This window comes from Notechis scutatus, chromosome 4 (genome assembly GCF_049901735.1).
Source record: "Notechis scutatus isolate UNSWTSFEM ecotype Mainland chromosome 4, rNotScu1.2, whole genome shotgun sequence".
Taxonomy (NCBI): domain Eukaryota; kingdom Metazoa; phylum Chordata; class Lepidosauria; order Squamata; family Elapidae; genus Notechis; species Notechis scutatus.
Genome location: NC_142012.1, coordinates 168,912,938 through 168,929,154, shown reverse-complemented (window position 1 = coordinate 168,929,154; position 16,217 = coordinate 168,912,938). Strand labels below are relative to the sequence as shown.

The following is a 16,217-nucleotide window of genomic DNA, read 5'->3' as shown; positions in this document are numbered from 1 at the left end:
TCCAACAGCACCAGGAGGCGGGATAAGACGCCACGGATGGAAAGAGAAGCAGCCTCGAACGGAGGAGAAACTCCCTGACAGGGAGGACAATTAACCAGTGGAACAGCCTGCCACTAGAAGTTGTGGGTACCTCCGTCCCTGGAGGTTTTAAAGAAGAGACTGGACAGCTGCTTGTCTGGAATTGTACATGATCTGGTGGATTCCAAGGGGTTGGCCCAGGCAGGGGAGACCCTTGGGAAAGAGGAGGAAGAGGCCTTGGTGGGATGAAGGGCCTTCTGTGCCCAACACCTGGAGGGAGAGTCTGCCCATCATGGGAGGGAGTGCCGGGCGTGAAGGGTGGCAGGGCCTCTGCCCACACAGGCACCATCCCAGCCTGGGTGACTCAGGGGTTGATCCTTGCCAGCATTAGGGGAGGAACAAGGCGGGAGTTGGGCCCTGGTTCTGGGTTGAGTAAGACGGGAAACCTGCCCTTATTGGTGTGATAATGTAAATATTTTTTTTTGGGGGGGGGGAGCTCAATTAACCCAGGAAACCTGACAGGACAGCATGACTGGCTGGGGAATTCTGGAAGTTGAAATCCGTAAGTCTTAGGCATTAGACATCCTTGAGCTGTAACATTGTTCAAGGAAGGTCAGCCAATCAGCACCGTCCCCTTCTTTCCAGAATAGAAAATAGAATAGAATAGAATGGACCTTAAAGGTCTTCTAGTCCAGCCTCCTGCTCAAGCAGGAGAACCTATACTATTTCAGACAAGTGACTGTCCAGTCTCTTCTTAAAAACCTCCAGTGATGGAGCATTTCTAGTGGCAAGCAGTTCCACTGGTTCATTGTCCTCACTGGCAGGAAATTTCTCCTTAATTCCGGGTTGCTTCTCTCCTGGATGAGTTTCCATCCGTTGCTTCTTGTCCTGCCTTCTGGGGCTTTGGAGAATAAGTTGACCCCCCCTCTTCTTCTTTGGGGCAGCCCCTCAAATACTGGACTGCTGCTGCCATGTCACCCCTAATTCTTCTTTTCTTTAGACCAGCCAAACCTCAAACCTGCAGCCGTCCTTCCTATGTTTTAGTCTCCAGGCCTTTGATCCCCTTAGACTAGACTAGACTAGACTAGAATAGAATAGAATAGAATAGAATAGAATAGAATAGAATAGAATAGAATAGAATAGCTTTATTGGCCAAGTGTGATTGGACACACAAGGAATTTGTCTTGGTGCAAATACTCTCAGTGTACATAAAGAAAAGGTACATTTGTTAAGAATCAATCATAACATACAACACTTAATGATAGTCATCGGGTACAATCAAATCATACTAGGAAACAGTCAATATAAATCATATGGATACAAGCAACAAAGTTACAGTCCTACAATCACAAATGGGAGGGGATGGGTGATAAGGAGTGATGAGAAGATTGATAGTAATAGTAGTGCAGACTTAGTAAATAGTTGAACAGTGTTGAGGGAATTATTTGTTTAGCAGAGTGATGGCTTTTGGGGAAAAAAACTGTCCTTGTGTCTAGTGGTTCTGGTGTGCAGGGCTCCATAGCGTCATTTTGAGGGCAGGAGTTGAAACAGTTTATGTCCGGGATGTGAGGGGTGTGTAGATATTTTCACAGCCCTCTTTTTGACTCGCAAGATACAGGTCCTCGATTGAAGGCAGGTGGGTAGTAATTGCTTTTTCTGCATTCCCAATTATCCTCTGAAGTCTGTGTCTGTCCTGTTGGGTTGCAGAACCGAACCAGACAGTTATAGAGGTGCAGATGACAAATTTAATAATTCCTCTGTAGAACTGGATCAGCAGCTCCTTGGGCAGTTCGAGCTTCCTGAGTTGGCGCAGAAAGAACATTCTTTGTGGTGCTTTTTTGATGATGTTTTTGATGTTAGGTGTCCATTTGAGGTCATAGCTGCTCTTCTGTAAAGTTTTCCCAAGTGGGAGCAGGACATGTGGAGCCCCGAATGGCGGATTGGCAAAGGCATCCACTTGTTGAAACTTGGTAGTCCCATTCCCACATGTGACTCTGGTCTGCGCCTGCCCTCACGCACACACCCACCCACACCCACACACAAACATTTAAGGGCTTATATAACATCTGGAGGCCGGCTGATCGGAACAGGTTTTCTCAGCTCAGGTGATTGCAAAAATAGAAAGTGTGCATTCCACAACTCCGGGAGCCACATTTGGTGCGAGGAGGTGATCCTGTCCGGAGATCAAGTTTTGGCACCTGAAGTGGCCGCCGGCTTTCCTCCCCCTGAGGCAGGAAGGAAGGCCAGCTTTGATGGGGAGGAAGCCTCCAATGGACTCCCAACACGCCCTGCTCAACGAGGGAGAGGACGATGAGATGGTAAGGGCAGGGAGGGTCACCCCCGAAGCTGCCCCCTGGCTTCTGCTAGCCTGACGCCGGCCACCCCACAGCCCACTGGACCCCCCTTGAGGAAAGCAGCTCAAGGTCAGGGGCCTCTGTTAAGGGACGCGTGGGCACCCCCCTCTCCCCCCCCCCCTCCACAGCAGGAAGGCTGGCAGGTCTCTTTGTCAGGGGTTGGGTGGGGATGGCGATGGGGAGGGATGGGAGAAGTTGGCACCATCCAGGCCTGGCCTCCTCTCCAAGCAAATCCCACCCCGGGCCTCTTCCCTTCGTTTCACTGCTTCAGGCTGCTCAGCGTTGGGGCAAATCCTTCAAAAATCCCCCCCCCCCCCAAATCCCCATTTGCTGCCGATCAGCTACACCAAGGCTCTTTTGGGTTCTTGAAAACCCCTTCCTGCCCCCTTGCAGCTGCCGGAAGCAACTTTTGGGGGGGGGGGAGATTCTGCCCCTGGGGTGGTCCGTGCCTGAGTCCATGGGGGGGGATGGTGGCTTTTCTGCAGCTGGAGGTGAGTTCCCACAGCACAAGTTCTCCCTCTTCTAGGTCGGTGACAGGGAGGGCATCATTGGGATGGAAAAGAGGCTCATTCTGGAGCCTCTGCGTACGAAGGCCCAGACGGGTCGATTGGAGCAGGGGAAGGGAACCTCAGCAGCTCAGGGATGAACGAGGGGGGGCTTCAGGGCTCCCTGGACAGGACTGTTCTCTTGCAGACATTTTCTGACCCTTCTAGGTAACATCATCAGGGCTAGAAGGGAGTGAGATTTGCAGAGAGGAAGAGGAAGAGGACTTGGGGGTCCCTGGTGCTCTCTGAGCTGGATGGTTTTCTTGCAGACGTTTCATGACCCAACCAGATAACATCACCAATGCTAGAAAGAAGAGGGGTTTACAGGGAGCTTCTCATTTGCTTCGTAACCCTTCAAAGGCCCTGGAAAAAAAGACCCCCAGCGCAGTTCCCCCCGGCCCTGATCATGGCAGCAGCCCCCGGGTCACGCGATCACGAGGTGGGCGCTTGGCAGCCGGTGTCTCTTTGCGACGGCTGCCGCTTCCGGGCTCCCTGCGTCCTGCACCCTTTGCAAACCTTCCTGGGCGGCTTCTGTCAAGCAACGTCTATCCAGGGGAAGCTGGATTCACTTAACGACCTTGGGGTACACTTCACAACAGCAGGGGGTGGCTTAACAAGCATGGCAAAAGAAGGTTCCAAAATCCGGCGTGACTCACCTAACGACTGCCTTGCTTAGCAATGGAAATTCCGATCCCAGTTGTGGTCATAGGTTGAGGACGACCTGTTGCTTCCGTCGTCATTTGCCCCGTCAGAATTGGTGGGAGGCTCCTGGCTGGTTCCTGGGTCGTTTGAGTTGGTAATTCCTGGATTAGGTCATTATGTTTATCGTTTGATTGTTTGCCAGATGTTGATTCCTGCTAATCTGGGAGTTGCCAACCCAGACACACAATTTAAGCACTAAGGAACAGTCTCAACAAGGAAGCGCCAACCAACCATTTATCCCTGCCAGCTTAGCGTCACCCGCAAACTCGATGCGTTCCCCTTCTATTCCCTCACCTGAGTCATTGATGAAGATGTGGAAGAGTCCTTGAGTACGGCTTGCCAGCCAGTTGCGAGTCCACCTGGTGGTGATGCTATTTACTATCCCACATTTTTCTATTTTTCTTTTCGGGCCGTCTTGCTAAGTTTAGAACAGAGTTTGCGTTGGGTGGTTTGGATTGGCCAGGCTCTACGGCTGCAGGAATTGGGTCGTGTGAATCAAGTTGTTGGTTCTCTGTTGCGCTTTGTATTTAAAAATGGATAAAATCTCCTTTGCTGAATAAGCCCATCTGGCATCAGGACAGTGTGTCTGTCAGGATTTACACCCTTCCTTTACTCATCGAGTAAGCCGTTGGCAGTTCCTGCAATTCGATGCCCTCTGTGAAGGACTGGCTCGCTTCTCTCTGCAGTCCAGGTGATCTCTGCCCCTCCTCCTTCAACCAGGGGCTGCTCTCCAGCTCTCCCCTCCCCCCAGGCCCCACCCTGAGGATTTTGATTTCTGTTGCACAAAAACTGGTCTCTTCTTGTTGCGGAAGAACTCCACTTTTGCATGGTGTCCCAGGGCAGAAAGGAAGCAGTCTGACTCTTATCACACGCCTTAGAACGGAGCTCCTGAGCATAGGGAGAGTGCAAAGCGTAGCAGCAGGGCCTCGGCGAGCAGGAGGGCTTCCGGGGAAACCTTCCTTTCCGTTGTGATGAGGGCGGCTGGGGAGGCTGCCAGGCCAAGAGCCCAGTGGAAAGTTTTCCCATTTCGCTTTGCCTGCAATCTCCCTTTTGGCCCTGAGCTCCGTGGCCCTTAATGACAGGCCGGCCGCTGCTCTTCCCCTGGAGGTCCTGTCCTGGCTGGAATGCGACTGGACGGGTCCCGAGTGCCTGGCCTCCCAAGCCCATCGCAAGGCTGCGCTGCCCCCCTTGGGTGGAGGCCTTGAACCCGCCTGGTCCCTCCGGGAGGGAAGGGAGAAGAAAGGGGGATGGACAGGAAGCCAGTTTACAGTCTTGCTTGCCACGGTCGTTAAGTGAATCTGGCTTCCCCATTGCTTGTTGGAAGGCCGCAAAAGGGGGTCATGTGACCCCGGGACACAGCCACCGTCCTAACTAGGAGCCAGTTGTTGAGGGTCTGAATTTTGATCACGGGATCACAGGGAGGCTGCTGCAGTCGTAAGTGTGAAAACCGGTCATAAGTCCCTTTCTTCAGAGCTGTTGCTAAATGAACGGTTGTAAGTCGAGGACTGTCTGTATTCTGCCCACCGGGTGCCATGCCTGGATCACAGCCCAGAGGCAGCCACGATCCAGGGAATCCTGGTTGCTCCAACACTGGAGGCTCTTAAGAAGAGGCTGGACAGCCACGTGTCTGAAATGGTATAGAAGGGGGTTGGACTAGAAGACCTCCAAGGTCCCTTCCAGATTCTATTCTAATCTTTATTCTGTTCTCTGTTCTATTCCATTCTATTCCTTATTTTCAATTCCATTTTCTATTCTATTCTCTATTCTCTATTCTATTTATTCTCTATTCAATTCCATTCTATTCCATATTTTCTTTTCCCTCCCCAGTTTGAGGCAAGCCGGCAAGCCACGCCCACCAAACCAGGGCTAGAACCATTGGAATCCCAGCACTGGTTCAGAGGCTTTGCCAGCTTGGAGGTCTTGGCTGGTTTTGCTCCTTCAAGCCTCACTCAGAACGCAGCCCCCTGCCTGGGAGGGGAGGATGTGGGCTGCCCCAGAAATGCGAGTGGGAGGAGCCAGATCTTGGCTTCCTTTAGAACCGGGGTCACCAACTGTGGCCCCTTGAAGGCATGCGGACTTCAGCCCCCAGAATTCCCCAGTCAGCACATGCTTTAGAAGCTGCTTTCCTGTGGCCCTTTGTGCATCCTGGGTCTGCAGCACAGGCACAGTGCCAATATTTGAGGAGGGGCTGCCCCAGAGAGGAGGGGGGGGGGGGTCAGGCTATTCTCCAAGGCAACTGAAGGCCAGACAAGGAACGATGGATGGAAACCAGACAAGGAGAGATTCAACCTGGAAATAAGGAGAAACTTTCTGACAGTGAAAGCAATCAACCCATGGAAGAGAAGTTGCCTTCGGAAGTTGTGGGAGCTTCATCCCTGGAGGCTTTCAAGAAGAGGCTGGACTCCCATCTGTCAGAAATGGTGTGGGGTCTCCCGTTTGGGTGGGTGGGGATTGGACTAGATGATCTCCCAGGTCCCTTCCAACTCTGATCGTCTGTAAGTCACCAAGGGCTAGAATCTCTAGGCTGGCGTCTGTTGGCTCTTCTTAGTTTAGCCAGGGCTGACGTGTTTTGTTTCCCTTTCAGTTGATTGAAATTGTTCTTAAATATGATTTTCCCCAGAAAAGTTTGCCAGCCTACAATCCTGTTTGTAAAAGATTCCACTCCTTTAAAAGAAACCTTTCCTTTCTCCTCCTTTGCCTCGCTGCCATCCCTCCCACAGTGACTCTCAAATATTCCCCTTCCTGGCGACTTCTGTCCGCTTTCTGGAAGGAGCTCCTGTTCCTCCTGCCTTGTGGGCCACTTGCTGCTGAAACTCTCGCTTGTCCGTCTGTCGTCTTCAGCCGAGCAAAATGGTGCATAAACAGGGCAGCAACGTCTGAACCAAAGTCCTTCAAGGGGGCTAATTTTCAGAAGGTGCCAAAAATTCGGGACTTCTTATTTCCTTGGGACTGAAATTTGGGAAGATGGTGGCTCTTCAGTGCCGCTGTGTCCCTGCACTGCCCCCGTCAGCTCTGGCCATGGGTTGTCACTTCCATGCTCGCTGACAGCTTCCCCCCAGCAAAATCAGCATGGAAACTGGCAGGAGTTGCACGCCCCGAAGCCCCCAGGTGAATGAGCGGCTGCTGCTGGGTCGAAGGGGCGGAGAGCAAGGAGGCGCATGAGCCGTGATGAGGGTTGGGAAGGGTGTGCAGGAGGCAGGGCGTAGGGCAGGGAGAGAGTACGAGGGGGGGGAGGGGGGTCCCTGAAGGAGGTGGGGAGGGTCACAGGAGGCTCATGAGGGGGCTGCCCAGGGAGTGTCAGGATGGGGGCCAGGGAGGGGAAAAGGGCGGAGGAGGGCAACTAGGACAATGAAGGGCCTGGAGACTAAAGGATACGAAGAAGAAGGGTTGCAGGAACTGCGTATGTCCAGTTTCATGAAAAGAAGGGCCGGGGCGACGTGATAGCACCTTCCAGTGTTTGAGGGGCTGCCCCAGAGAGGAGGAGGGGGTCCACCTGTTCCCCAAAGCACCTGAGGGCAGGGCAAGAAGCAACGGGTGGAAACTGATCAAGGAGAGAAGCAGCTGGGAATTTAGGAGGAGTTTCCTGACAGGGAGAACCGTCCATCAGTGGGACGGCTTTGCCTTCAGAAGTTGTGGGGGCTTCATCAACCCCGGAGGCTCTGAAGAAGAGGCTGGACGGCCTCTGGTCTGGGATGGGACAGGGTCTCCTGTTTGAGCATTGGGCTGGACTAGAAGACCTCCGAGCTCCCTTCCAGCTCGAGTCTGATTGAGTGAGTGAGTGAGGCTGCTCAGGAGTGTGCAAATGAAAGTGCACAGACGTTACTAGAGCAACTTGTGCCCCCCCCCCTCGCCAGTTTCCCCATGGACTTTCCGTCTGCCAGCTTCCCCCAAGGAAACTCCACGGGGAGGCTTCCCTTTCCTGCTTCCGTTGCCCGTGGCCACCCTGTCGATCTGTTTTGGTAAGGAGCTGCCTCTGAAATGAGGACCCAACGGGTCAGGGGTCATCGAGCTTCCCTCTGCTTCTCAACTGGCTTGATTGAGATCCGGTTGTGGCCTGGTGGGGAAAGTCTCAGGTCCTGCCTTTCCTGCCACCATAAAAGTTTGGCTCAAAGCCCACCCCACCTCTTAGCTTCACGGAGGACAATGTGCTCTTAAATGGGAGCCCCGATCTCGTCCACAGTCCCCTGGTTTAGGGAGCCACCTCCTCCCTCTCTTCCTGGCTCCTCTGAGATGCTGAAGTGGGGAGTTCGGGTTCCTTGGAGCCTCTGGGGCTGGCAGGCGAACCCTCTCCGCCTCTTTCTGCTGTGGGGGGGAGTGGATCCCATCCAGGTCTCCAGGGGATCCTGCGTTTCTCCCTCCCGATTACCCATCGGTGGCGCTGCGCCCTTCCTTGACCTGGTGCCAATTTGTCCTCATGTCTGTGGAGATTGTCCATCCTCCAAGATCAGGGTTGTCCCAAAGGTACTTCCCCCCCCCAAAGAAAACTGGACTTTCTTGGGTGTTTTCCTTCTGGAGGCGACCCCTACCCCACAAACCCATCTCAAATATGCAGCGAAAGCCACCTGAGAGCCATGGTGGCGCAGTGGTTACATTGCAGTATTGCAGGTGAATTCTGTTGACTGCCTGCAGTTCGAATCTCACCAGACTCAAGGTTGACTCAGCCTTCCCTCTTTCTGAGGTCGATAAAACGAGGACCCAGATGGTTGGGGGGCAAAAGGCTGACTCTGTAAACCGCCCAGAGAGGACTGGCCAGCAGTGTGAAGCAGCATTTAAGGGCTATTGCTATTCTGAAGAAGCTGAACTGAAGAAGCGAAATATCTTCAAGGAAAAACAAAGTCTAATTGCCTTTTGAAAAAGCACATTTGGGAGTTGCTGTGCTGATAACTTTCCGGGACGCAGAAATCCAAAACTAACCAACCAGGCAGGATTTGCACAAAACACTAAACCTCTAATTCTGGTCTGTGACCGTAATGAAAGGCTGATTAATTGATTAAGCCCCATAAAAGCCTGACTTGAAGTTTGCGGTTTCACTCACCTGGCCAAGCCGGTTGGGTGGCCGTATCCATTGCTAGCTTGATCTTCACTTCCTCTCCCAGGTTCCCGGAGTGAATTAAGCTGCTGAGTGGTATCTGAGTTCAGACTCACGGTCGGTTGGCTAATCACAGTCACCCAAAGGAATCTCAGCTTAACTGCTGTCCTTGGCAATCCTTGTTAGCAAATACCGTGGCCAGCGCACCCCAGGTGCCAATCGGAGCAGTTTCACCTGGGATTCAGCTCAGGCAGGAAAGAGGCGGCTCCAGGGTCATTTACTGGACAGCAGCCAAGGCCAAAACAGCTTCATATTGTCCACCTGGAACTGCTTGTGATGCAGAGATTTCAGGGGGCCCTGGGAACAAGCCAGGGGCCACTAGCCCGGATTGTCCCAGCGGAGGGGGGAGCTGTGGTAATCCCAGCCTTGACCTTTGGTAGACATAATGGCAGAACAGTAGAGATGGAAAGTAGGACACCGGGTAATTTTCGCACCCCAAGGGAAAGAATTTGGTTTCTGAGAACAACCCGTCCAACAATCTTGCACCTGAAGAATAGAATAACAAAATAACAGAGTTGGAGTCACATTCTCGGACCGTGGCCCCCTCTGGCTTTCTCATGCAATGCTGGATTAATCTTAACCCTGGTTAAGATTAGGTTTGGTGCTGTCGTGTATTGTACGAATCCAGTCCAATGGCCGGTTTTAAGTGAATTCTGTGATTTCCACATGAAAATTCTCCCCATTTTTGCAGAGTGTCTTGAAAGTTTCCTGTTTCAGAATCAAATCCCAAATCCACACAGTATGCAAGACTCAGTGGCCTCCCAGACCTATTTTATGTTGTTGGGAAATCTATTTGTTGATTATACAGGTAGTTGTGTCAAGCACAAACAACCAGGTCCACACATGGAGGCCCAGTTAAACTTGATTATTGCTAAAAGCTTTGCACAGGAATCTATTCCTATTCCTATTCCATTCCATTCCATTCCATTCCATTCCATTCCATTCCATTCCATTCCATTCTATTCTATTCTATTCTATTCTAAATTTATGGTCACTGCTGGTGAGAGACAGATAGGAGTCCCTGGAATTCAAGGGAGGTTGGACTTCATTTGCTTGTGGCTACGTAGGGATTCTAGGTCGATTCCCCTTTTCCCTCCACCCCCCCAGGTTCCACCGTCTCTCCTGCTGCTTGTTGGCTGCTTTGAGAATAGCCACAAGACGGGTTTTCGGGAGGGTTGAGCCTTGGCGCGGACTGAGGGGGAAGGGCTCCCTTCACGGCCAAGTCTTTCTTCCCAGGAGGTCTTTGGCTACAAGACCGGGGGCTTCCGGAGGGCCCTGTGCCTGGCTGGCTACATCCTGTCCTGCGGAGGCCTCCTGCTTCTCTTCCACTGGAAGCCCGAGTGGGACGTCTGGGCCAACTGCCAGCCCTGCAGCTTGGAAGAGGCCGACGTGGTGCTGCTCAGGAGCACGGTAGGTGCCTCTCCTTCTTCTGAAGCGACCCGATTCCCTTCGTGGTCGTCTGTGGAAGTCCCAGCCGAGGGAGCTGCTGCTGCTGCTTCGGTGCCGCCCTTCCTTAGGCTTCTTCGTATCCTCCGGAGGGCTCCACCGTCTTCAGAGGGAAGGCACAACGGCTTCCGACTGTTTTGTTTGTTTGGCAAAACGTTCATTCATTGGGTCACGAGATCGTTCTGCATTGGACTTGTAGAAATCCAAAGATTTGAGTCCCCCACAGCATTCACGGTTGATTGGTGGCTTCTTCCTTATTCTGATCTAATGCTGGATACTGGAGCCCTTCCGCCATCCTCCTCCTCCTCCTCCTCCTCCTCCTCCTCCTCCTCCTCCTCCTCCTCCTCCTCCTCCTCCTCCTCCTCCTCCTCCTCCTCCTCCTCCTCCCTCCTCCTCCTCCTCCCTCCTCCTCCTCCTCCTCCTCTCGCTTCCCTAGGAAAAGGCACTGGCATAATTTTAATGTTGTAAGTTGTCCAGGATCCCCTGTGGTGAGAGGGTGGCAAATAAACTTAATAAGTACATAGGTAAGCCAGCGGCTCTGGGTCTCCGTCTCCTGCTGGAGGGATTAAACCAGCCCTGCTCTAACGGCAAAGCCCTTGGCCGGATCTCCAGGTCCACCCAGTGCCTCCCTCCTCTCCCCTTCCCAGGACGAGAGGAAGAGGTTCACCCGGAAGCAGGTGGTCTCCCTCGACTTCCAGGCTCTCCTGGGCACCGAAAAGTCGGGGCTGAGCTTCAGCAGAGAAATGCACTCGATCGTCCGGAGGGCCACCAAGAGGCTGGACATGAAAGTGAGCCCTGGGCCCAGCTGGGAGCAAGGGGGGAGGGGGGGGCTGCTGGGGCAGGGGGGGGGGACACTACCAGGAGCCTCCCGCTCTCCCTCCTGCTGAGCACGTCCCCTGTGGCACAACCTGAGGCTGGAGAGAGGCCCAAGGGAGCCACCTGGGCCCGCGGAAACATTTGCAGCCTCCCTCCCCAACTTGGCCTGCGTTCCCTTCCCGGTTTAAGGCCTCCAGGTGCCCCACCAGCTGAGGGCCCAGCCAGGGTCACGGCGGTGGCCTCATCCAGGAAGAACGTGGGCTACCCCGCATTGCCTGGCGTGTGTGTGTGGGGGGAGGGTCTTCCAGAAGTCACCTCTGGGCCCCCTGGCATTTCCTGGCGCCCTGCAGGAAAGGGCAGCAGGAGCTCAGCCTGGGGGAGGGGGGGGGTCTGGTCTCCCTGAAGGACACGGACGACCCCCCAGGCCTGGCTGAGGAGATGAGGGGAGGCCGGCCGGGACCCCCCAATGTTTCTGTGATGTGTTGCTCTCGTAGGGGAGGTATATCCAGGTACAAAAATGCGCTACCTCTGGGATTTTGCTGAGAAACACTTTGCTCGCGTTGGGTGAGTTTCCCGCTTCTCAGGAGGAGGAGGAGGAGCAGCCGGAGGGTCCCCCCGTGCCCAGCGCCCGCACGGCTCCCTCTGGCTCCTTTTCCAGGTCGCTGGAGGACGGCAACACCTGCTACCAGATACACCACCGATTTGGAGAAGGGCTGGAGAGGAGGGACAAGGCCCTCAGGTAGGGCCCCCTCCCCGCAATCAGCCCTCCCCCCGCTCCTCCTTTGCTTCTGCTTCAATCAGGGACGGGAGGCTGGAGCGGCTGCAGGACCCCAGCGGAGAACGCCCCCCACCCGCCAGGAGGAGGCCCCAGGCAGCCTTGCGGCCCGAAACGAGGTTCCCCTGGAGGTTGTCCCTGGTTGGAGGCTGGGTCAATGTGGCACTTCAGGGTTTTCTCAAGCTTGACTCTGGCCAAGCATCCCATTCTCAGGCAGACATATAGCCTGGATGGATGCCCATTTGCTTTTCTTTCTTCCTCTTTCTTTCTTTCTTTCTTTCTTTCTTTCTTTCTTTCTTTCTTTCTTTCTTTCTTTCTTTCTTTCTTCTTTTTTTTCTTTCTCTTTCTTTCTTTCTTTCTTTCTTTCTTTCTTTCTTTCTTCTTTTTTTTTTCTCTTTCTTTCTTTCTTTCTTTCTTTCTTTCTTTCTTTCTTTTTTTTTTCTTTCTCTTTCTTTCTTTCTTTCTTTCTTTCTTTCTTTCTTCTTTTTTCTTTCTCTTTCTTTCTTCTTTCTTTCTTTCTTTCTTTCTTTCTTTCTTTCTTTCTTTCTTTCTTTCTTTCTTTCTTTCTTTCCTTCCTTCCTTCCTTCCTTCCTTCCTTCCTTCCTTCCTTCCTTCCTTCCTTCTCTCTCTTTCTTTTATTTCTTCCTTCATTTCTTTCCTTTCTTCTTTCCTTCCTTCTTTCCTTCTTCTTTTCCTTCCTTCCTTCATCTTTTCCTCCCTCCCTCCCTCCCTTGTTCAGTGAAAGCAACCATGAACAGATGCGGGTGGGGGATTATTTTTCCAAGCGGCAGAGTGTTGCAAAGGAGCTTGTCGGTCCAGAGAGGAGGCAGGAGGAAACACCCTCACCCTGATCTGGGTTTGGTCCGTGGGGAAGGGGGGTTCCTGCCTCCGAGGGTGAGCCCTTCTTCTCCCCACCTGGGCTGGCTGGGGGTGTCTCTGCTGCTGCAGGGCCTGAGGCGGCTTCCCCTCCCGCCTTGCAGGAGCTCCATCTGTGGCCCCAATGCCATCGAGATCGAAATCCGCCCCGTCTGGAAGCTGCTCTTCAAAGAGGTGACCAGCCGGTCTCTGCCCAGCCTTGGGGGGACCCCCCTGAGGAGCCTGGGGGGTCTTGGGCACAAAGCCTGACCCCTTTTTTTCTGGGAGGTCTCAGGCAGAGACGAAGAGGGGGAGGGGCAGAGTGGGGCAACTGAAGGGGCTTCTCCTTCTCTCCGGGAGGCAGGGAACACCAGGTCTTCTTCCCCCAAACCCCGGCTCTCCCTCAGGAGCTGGAGGGGGAGGGCGGGGCCTGCTGCTTGGGATGCCAAAGGGCAGCTCTGGGTCCCCAGGAACAGAGCCAGCTCAGCCGGGGGCTTCCTGGAAGCTCACTCCTGGCAAGGAGACCGAAGGTGGAGATGGCTAGTGGCAGTGGGGGTTGGCGCAGGGCTGGCTGGCTGCTGCTCCGGGTGCAAGTCAGACCTGGTTTGCAGAGCCACAGGTGCCCTGGGGAGGCCATGCGTGACTTGAGGAGGCCTGCCAACGTCCCGGCTGCTGCTGCGGCTGCTCTCCCAGCGGGCGGTTGCTGCAAGGCGGAGGCTCCGTGGCTGCTTTGAGGGTGCCCCACGGCTGCCCTGGCATCCCACCCGTGTCCTCTGCCGGCAGATCCTGAACCCCTTCTACGTCTTCCAAGCCTTCACCCTGACCCTCTGGTACACCCAAGGCTACGTCGAGTATTCCTCGGCCATCGTCCTCCTCTCCGTCATCTCCATCGGCCTCACCATCTACGACCTCCGGCAGGTGAGTTGCCCTCCCCCCCCCGTTCATTTCGCTTGTCCAATCAACGGCTTCCCTTCCTCCGGAGCCTCCAGGCAAGACGGGCAACGACCCTGTGAGGGAGGCCGGGGAGAGGGAGGGGCCGGCTTTCTTCAGAGGCGGAGTGACCTGCTCAGGGGCTGCAACGCTGCCTTCTCCCCTTGGGGGTCTCCCCCTTTCTGCTTTCCCACAAGGGACTAGCAGCATCTTCTCCCACCTGGGGCTGTTTTTTGTGTGTGTGTGGGGGGGCATTTTGCATTCTTGCCTTAGCTCACTTCCCCCAATTTGCTCTGGGGAGGGGGCTGTTCCTGGTGTGGATAGCTGAGAGACCCACCACCTGTCCCCCCAGGGCCCCTGAGAGCCAGTGTCCTCCCCTGCCCCGAGTTTGGCAGGGGATGAGAGGGGGAGTCTGCCCCCTTCTGTGGGCGCCTTGCTGGGCTGGAGGGGCAGAGAGACGGGTGAAATTTGGCCAACCCCTCCAGGGCCTGGAACCAGCCTTCTCTTGCCCCAGGGGTGGGGGGAGGGGGGTCAGGGAAGAAAGAGGCATCCAGCCCTTTGACCTTCTCCCCCCTTGCCCCCCAGCAATCCATCAAGCTGCACAATCTGGTGAAGGAGCACAACCAGGTGCAGGTCACCGTCTGGACGAAAGGAGAAGGTGGGTGTGATGACCCCCCGCCCCCCTATCCCTGCCCAGCCCTTTGTAATGACTGCTGGTCCTGTGGGGGGCTCCCCCAGTGACTCCCTGGCCCCCAAAGAGCCTGTCATGCAGGCAGAGCGCCTCCTTCCAGGTGGCCAAGAAAGACCCCCCAGCCGTTTCCTTCCCAAACTACGGCCGTCCGTCCCTGGAGCCACCCGCCTCTCCTGCCGGAAGACCCTGAGAGGAGCGAGGCTTTCGGTCCAGGGCTGCACCCCTCCCTCCTCCCTTTCTCCCCCTGGCCAGGCAGTTCCACCGTGGAGTCCCGTCACTTGGTCCCCGGGGACCTCCTCCTCCTGGAAGGCCAGCGGTTCTCCCTGCCCTGCGACGCCATCCTGCTGGAGGGGAGCTGCGTGGTCAACGAGGGGCTGCTCACAGGTACAGGCCGGCCGTGCACCTGGGGGGGCTCTGCTCCCCCACAGCCTGTGGGTCTGGTGGGCGGAGAAGGGAGCCTGGCAGGACCCCTAGAGGTCCTCTCTCCAAAGGCAGCTGGGCTTTCTTGGTTTCTTCCTTGAAAACATTTCGCTTCTCACCCAAGAAGCAGCTTCTTTGGTTCTAGGACTAGCTCAGAACTGAAGAAGCTTCTTGGATGAGAAGTGAAACGTCTTCAAAGAATTACCCAAGAAAGCCCAGTTGCCTGAAGCACCTTTGGGGCGACCGTGGCCTGGAGGACGGGAGTCTCCACAGATGTTGACTCTCGTAGGACGGACGCTGGGCGAGTCAGTGTGTGTTGACGCATAGGCCCACGCTGTGGGGGCTGGAGGTCTCGGGATGGGGAGGGCTTGCACCCAGGGGCCACTGGGCAGCTGCGGCTAATCCACCGTGAGAACGTCCCCCCACCCCGTCCCGCTGCCGCTCCCCTTCGGCCTGGGGGCATCTTTCCTTGAAGCTTCTGAGCTTCCTGTTGGAATGGATGGATGGATGGATGGATGGATTCTTTATTGGCCGAGTGTGATTAGACACGCAAGGAATGTGTCTTGGTGCATTTGCTGGGAGACCCACCTGCGGAGAGGGGCAACCAGAGCCAGGACGCCCTGCCCTCTCCCCCCAACCTGTGGCTCTGGTGGGCAGAGCAGGCAGTCCTGTTTCACGTCTCTTTCCACGCTGGCATGGAGGGAGGGGCTTCTCTCCGGCCCCCTTGGCCTGGATCAGACTTCAGCTTGTAGCTTCCTTGGGGCAGCTGCTGGTACCTTTCCACGCCCCCTGGGGTCCCTATTGGGGAGGGGCCCTGAAGGGTGTGGCTTTCCCATGGCCTTTAGGCGAGAGCGTTCCCGTCTCCAAGACCCCCCTGCCTCACTCGGACAACACCCTGCCCTGGAAGGCGTACGGGATGGGCGATTATCGGAGACACGTCCTCTTCTGTGGCACGGAGGTGATCCAGACCAGGCGGGCAGGGCCTGGGCCGGTCCGGGCGGTTGTGCTGCAAACAGGTGAGTGCAGAACCAGCTGCTCGGCTGCTCTCCTTGGACAGGGCACAGGTGGTGGGTGGGCCCTGGTAGCCCCCGTGGGCATATGTGGGATGGGGAGAAGTAGCCGTCCCACCACCAGATGGAGGGAAACTCTGCGCTCAACCCTGAGAGTGTCAATTGGGCCCTTCTGGGCAGTTATGGCAACTTTATGACCTGTGGGCTTCTGGGAATTCTGGGAGTTGAAGTCCACAGCTTGTAAAGTTGCCACAGTGAAGCAGAGTGAGAGATTCCTGGACTTCAGAACCAGCACAAGGAGATTTATGGCCTTTTACACTCTCAGCGTTCCAGATTGCAGATCTGGCCTTGGAGTTCTCAGGTGGACAGGAAGCTAAATCGTGACTCTGACTCGTAGTTTCTGGATGAAGTCCACTCCCTAAAAATCCAGAACTCTTAACACTTTTCAGTTAAGGAGCAAGTTGGATACGGGGCACCTGATTTTTTTTAGCCTTCCAGTCTGAACCTGACCCCTCCAACCTGTTGGCCAATCATTTTCAGGCTTTGGCCACCCACCCTGCCTCCAA

The 16,217-nt window shown here is 55.0% G+C and overlaps 1 protein-coding gene across 1 annotated transcript in view; it reads left to right on the top strand.

Annotated features, from left to right (window-relative positions):
• The first annotated feature begins 2,288 nt into the window (after positions 1 to 2,288).
• LOC113425179 (putative cation-transporting ATPase 13A5) overlaps positions 2,289 to 16,217 on the top strand; it is a 30,324-nt gene continuing 16,395 nt past the window's right edge. The window contains exons 1-10 of the mRNA XM_087965694.1: positions 2,289 to 2,336; positions 9,945 to 10,233; positions 10,802 to 10,942; positions 11,465 to 11,534; positions 11,629 to 11,709; positions 12,726 to 12,795; positions 13,384 to 13,518; positions 14,116 to 14,188; positions 14,474 to 14,605; positions 15,487 to 15,657. Coding sequence (XP_087821820.1) covers positions 2,289 to 2,336; positions 9,945 to 10,233; positions 10,802 to 10,942; positions 11,465 to 11,534; positions 11,629 to 11,709; positions 12,726 to 12,795; positions 13,384 to 13,518; positions 14,116 to 14,188; positions 14,474 to 14,605; positions 15,487 to 15,657 — 1,210 coding nt within the window. The remainder of the gene's footprint in view (positions 2,337 to 9,944; positions 10,234 to 10,801; positions 10,943 to 11,464; positions 11,535 to 11,628; positions 11,710 to 12,725; positions 12,796 to 13,383; positions 13,519 to 14,115; positions 14,189 to 14,473; positions 14,606 to 15,486; positions 15,658 to 16,217) is intronic.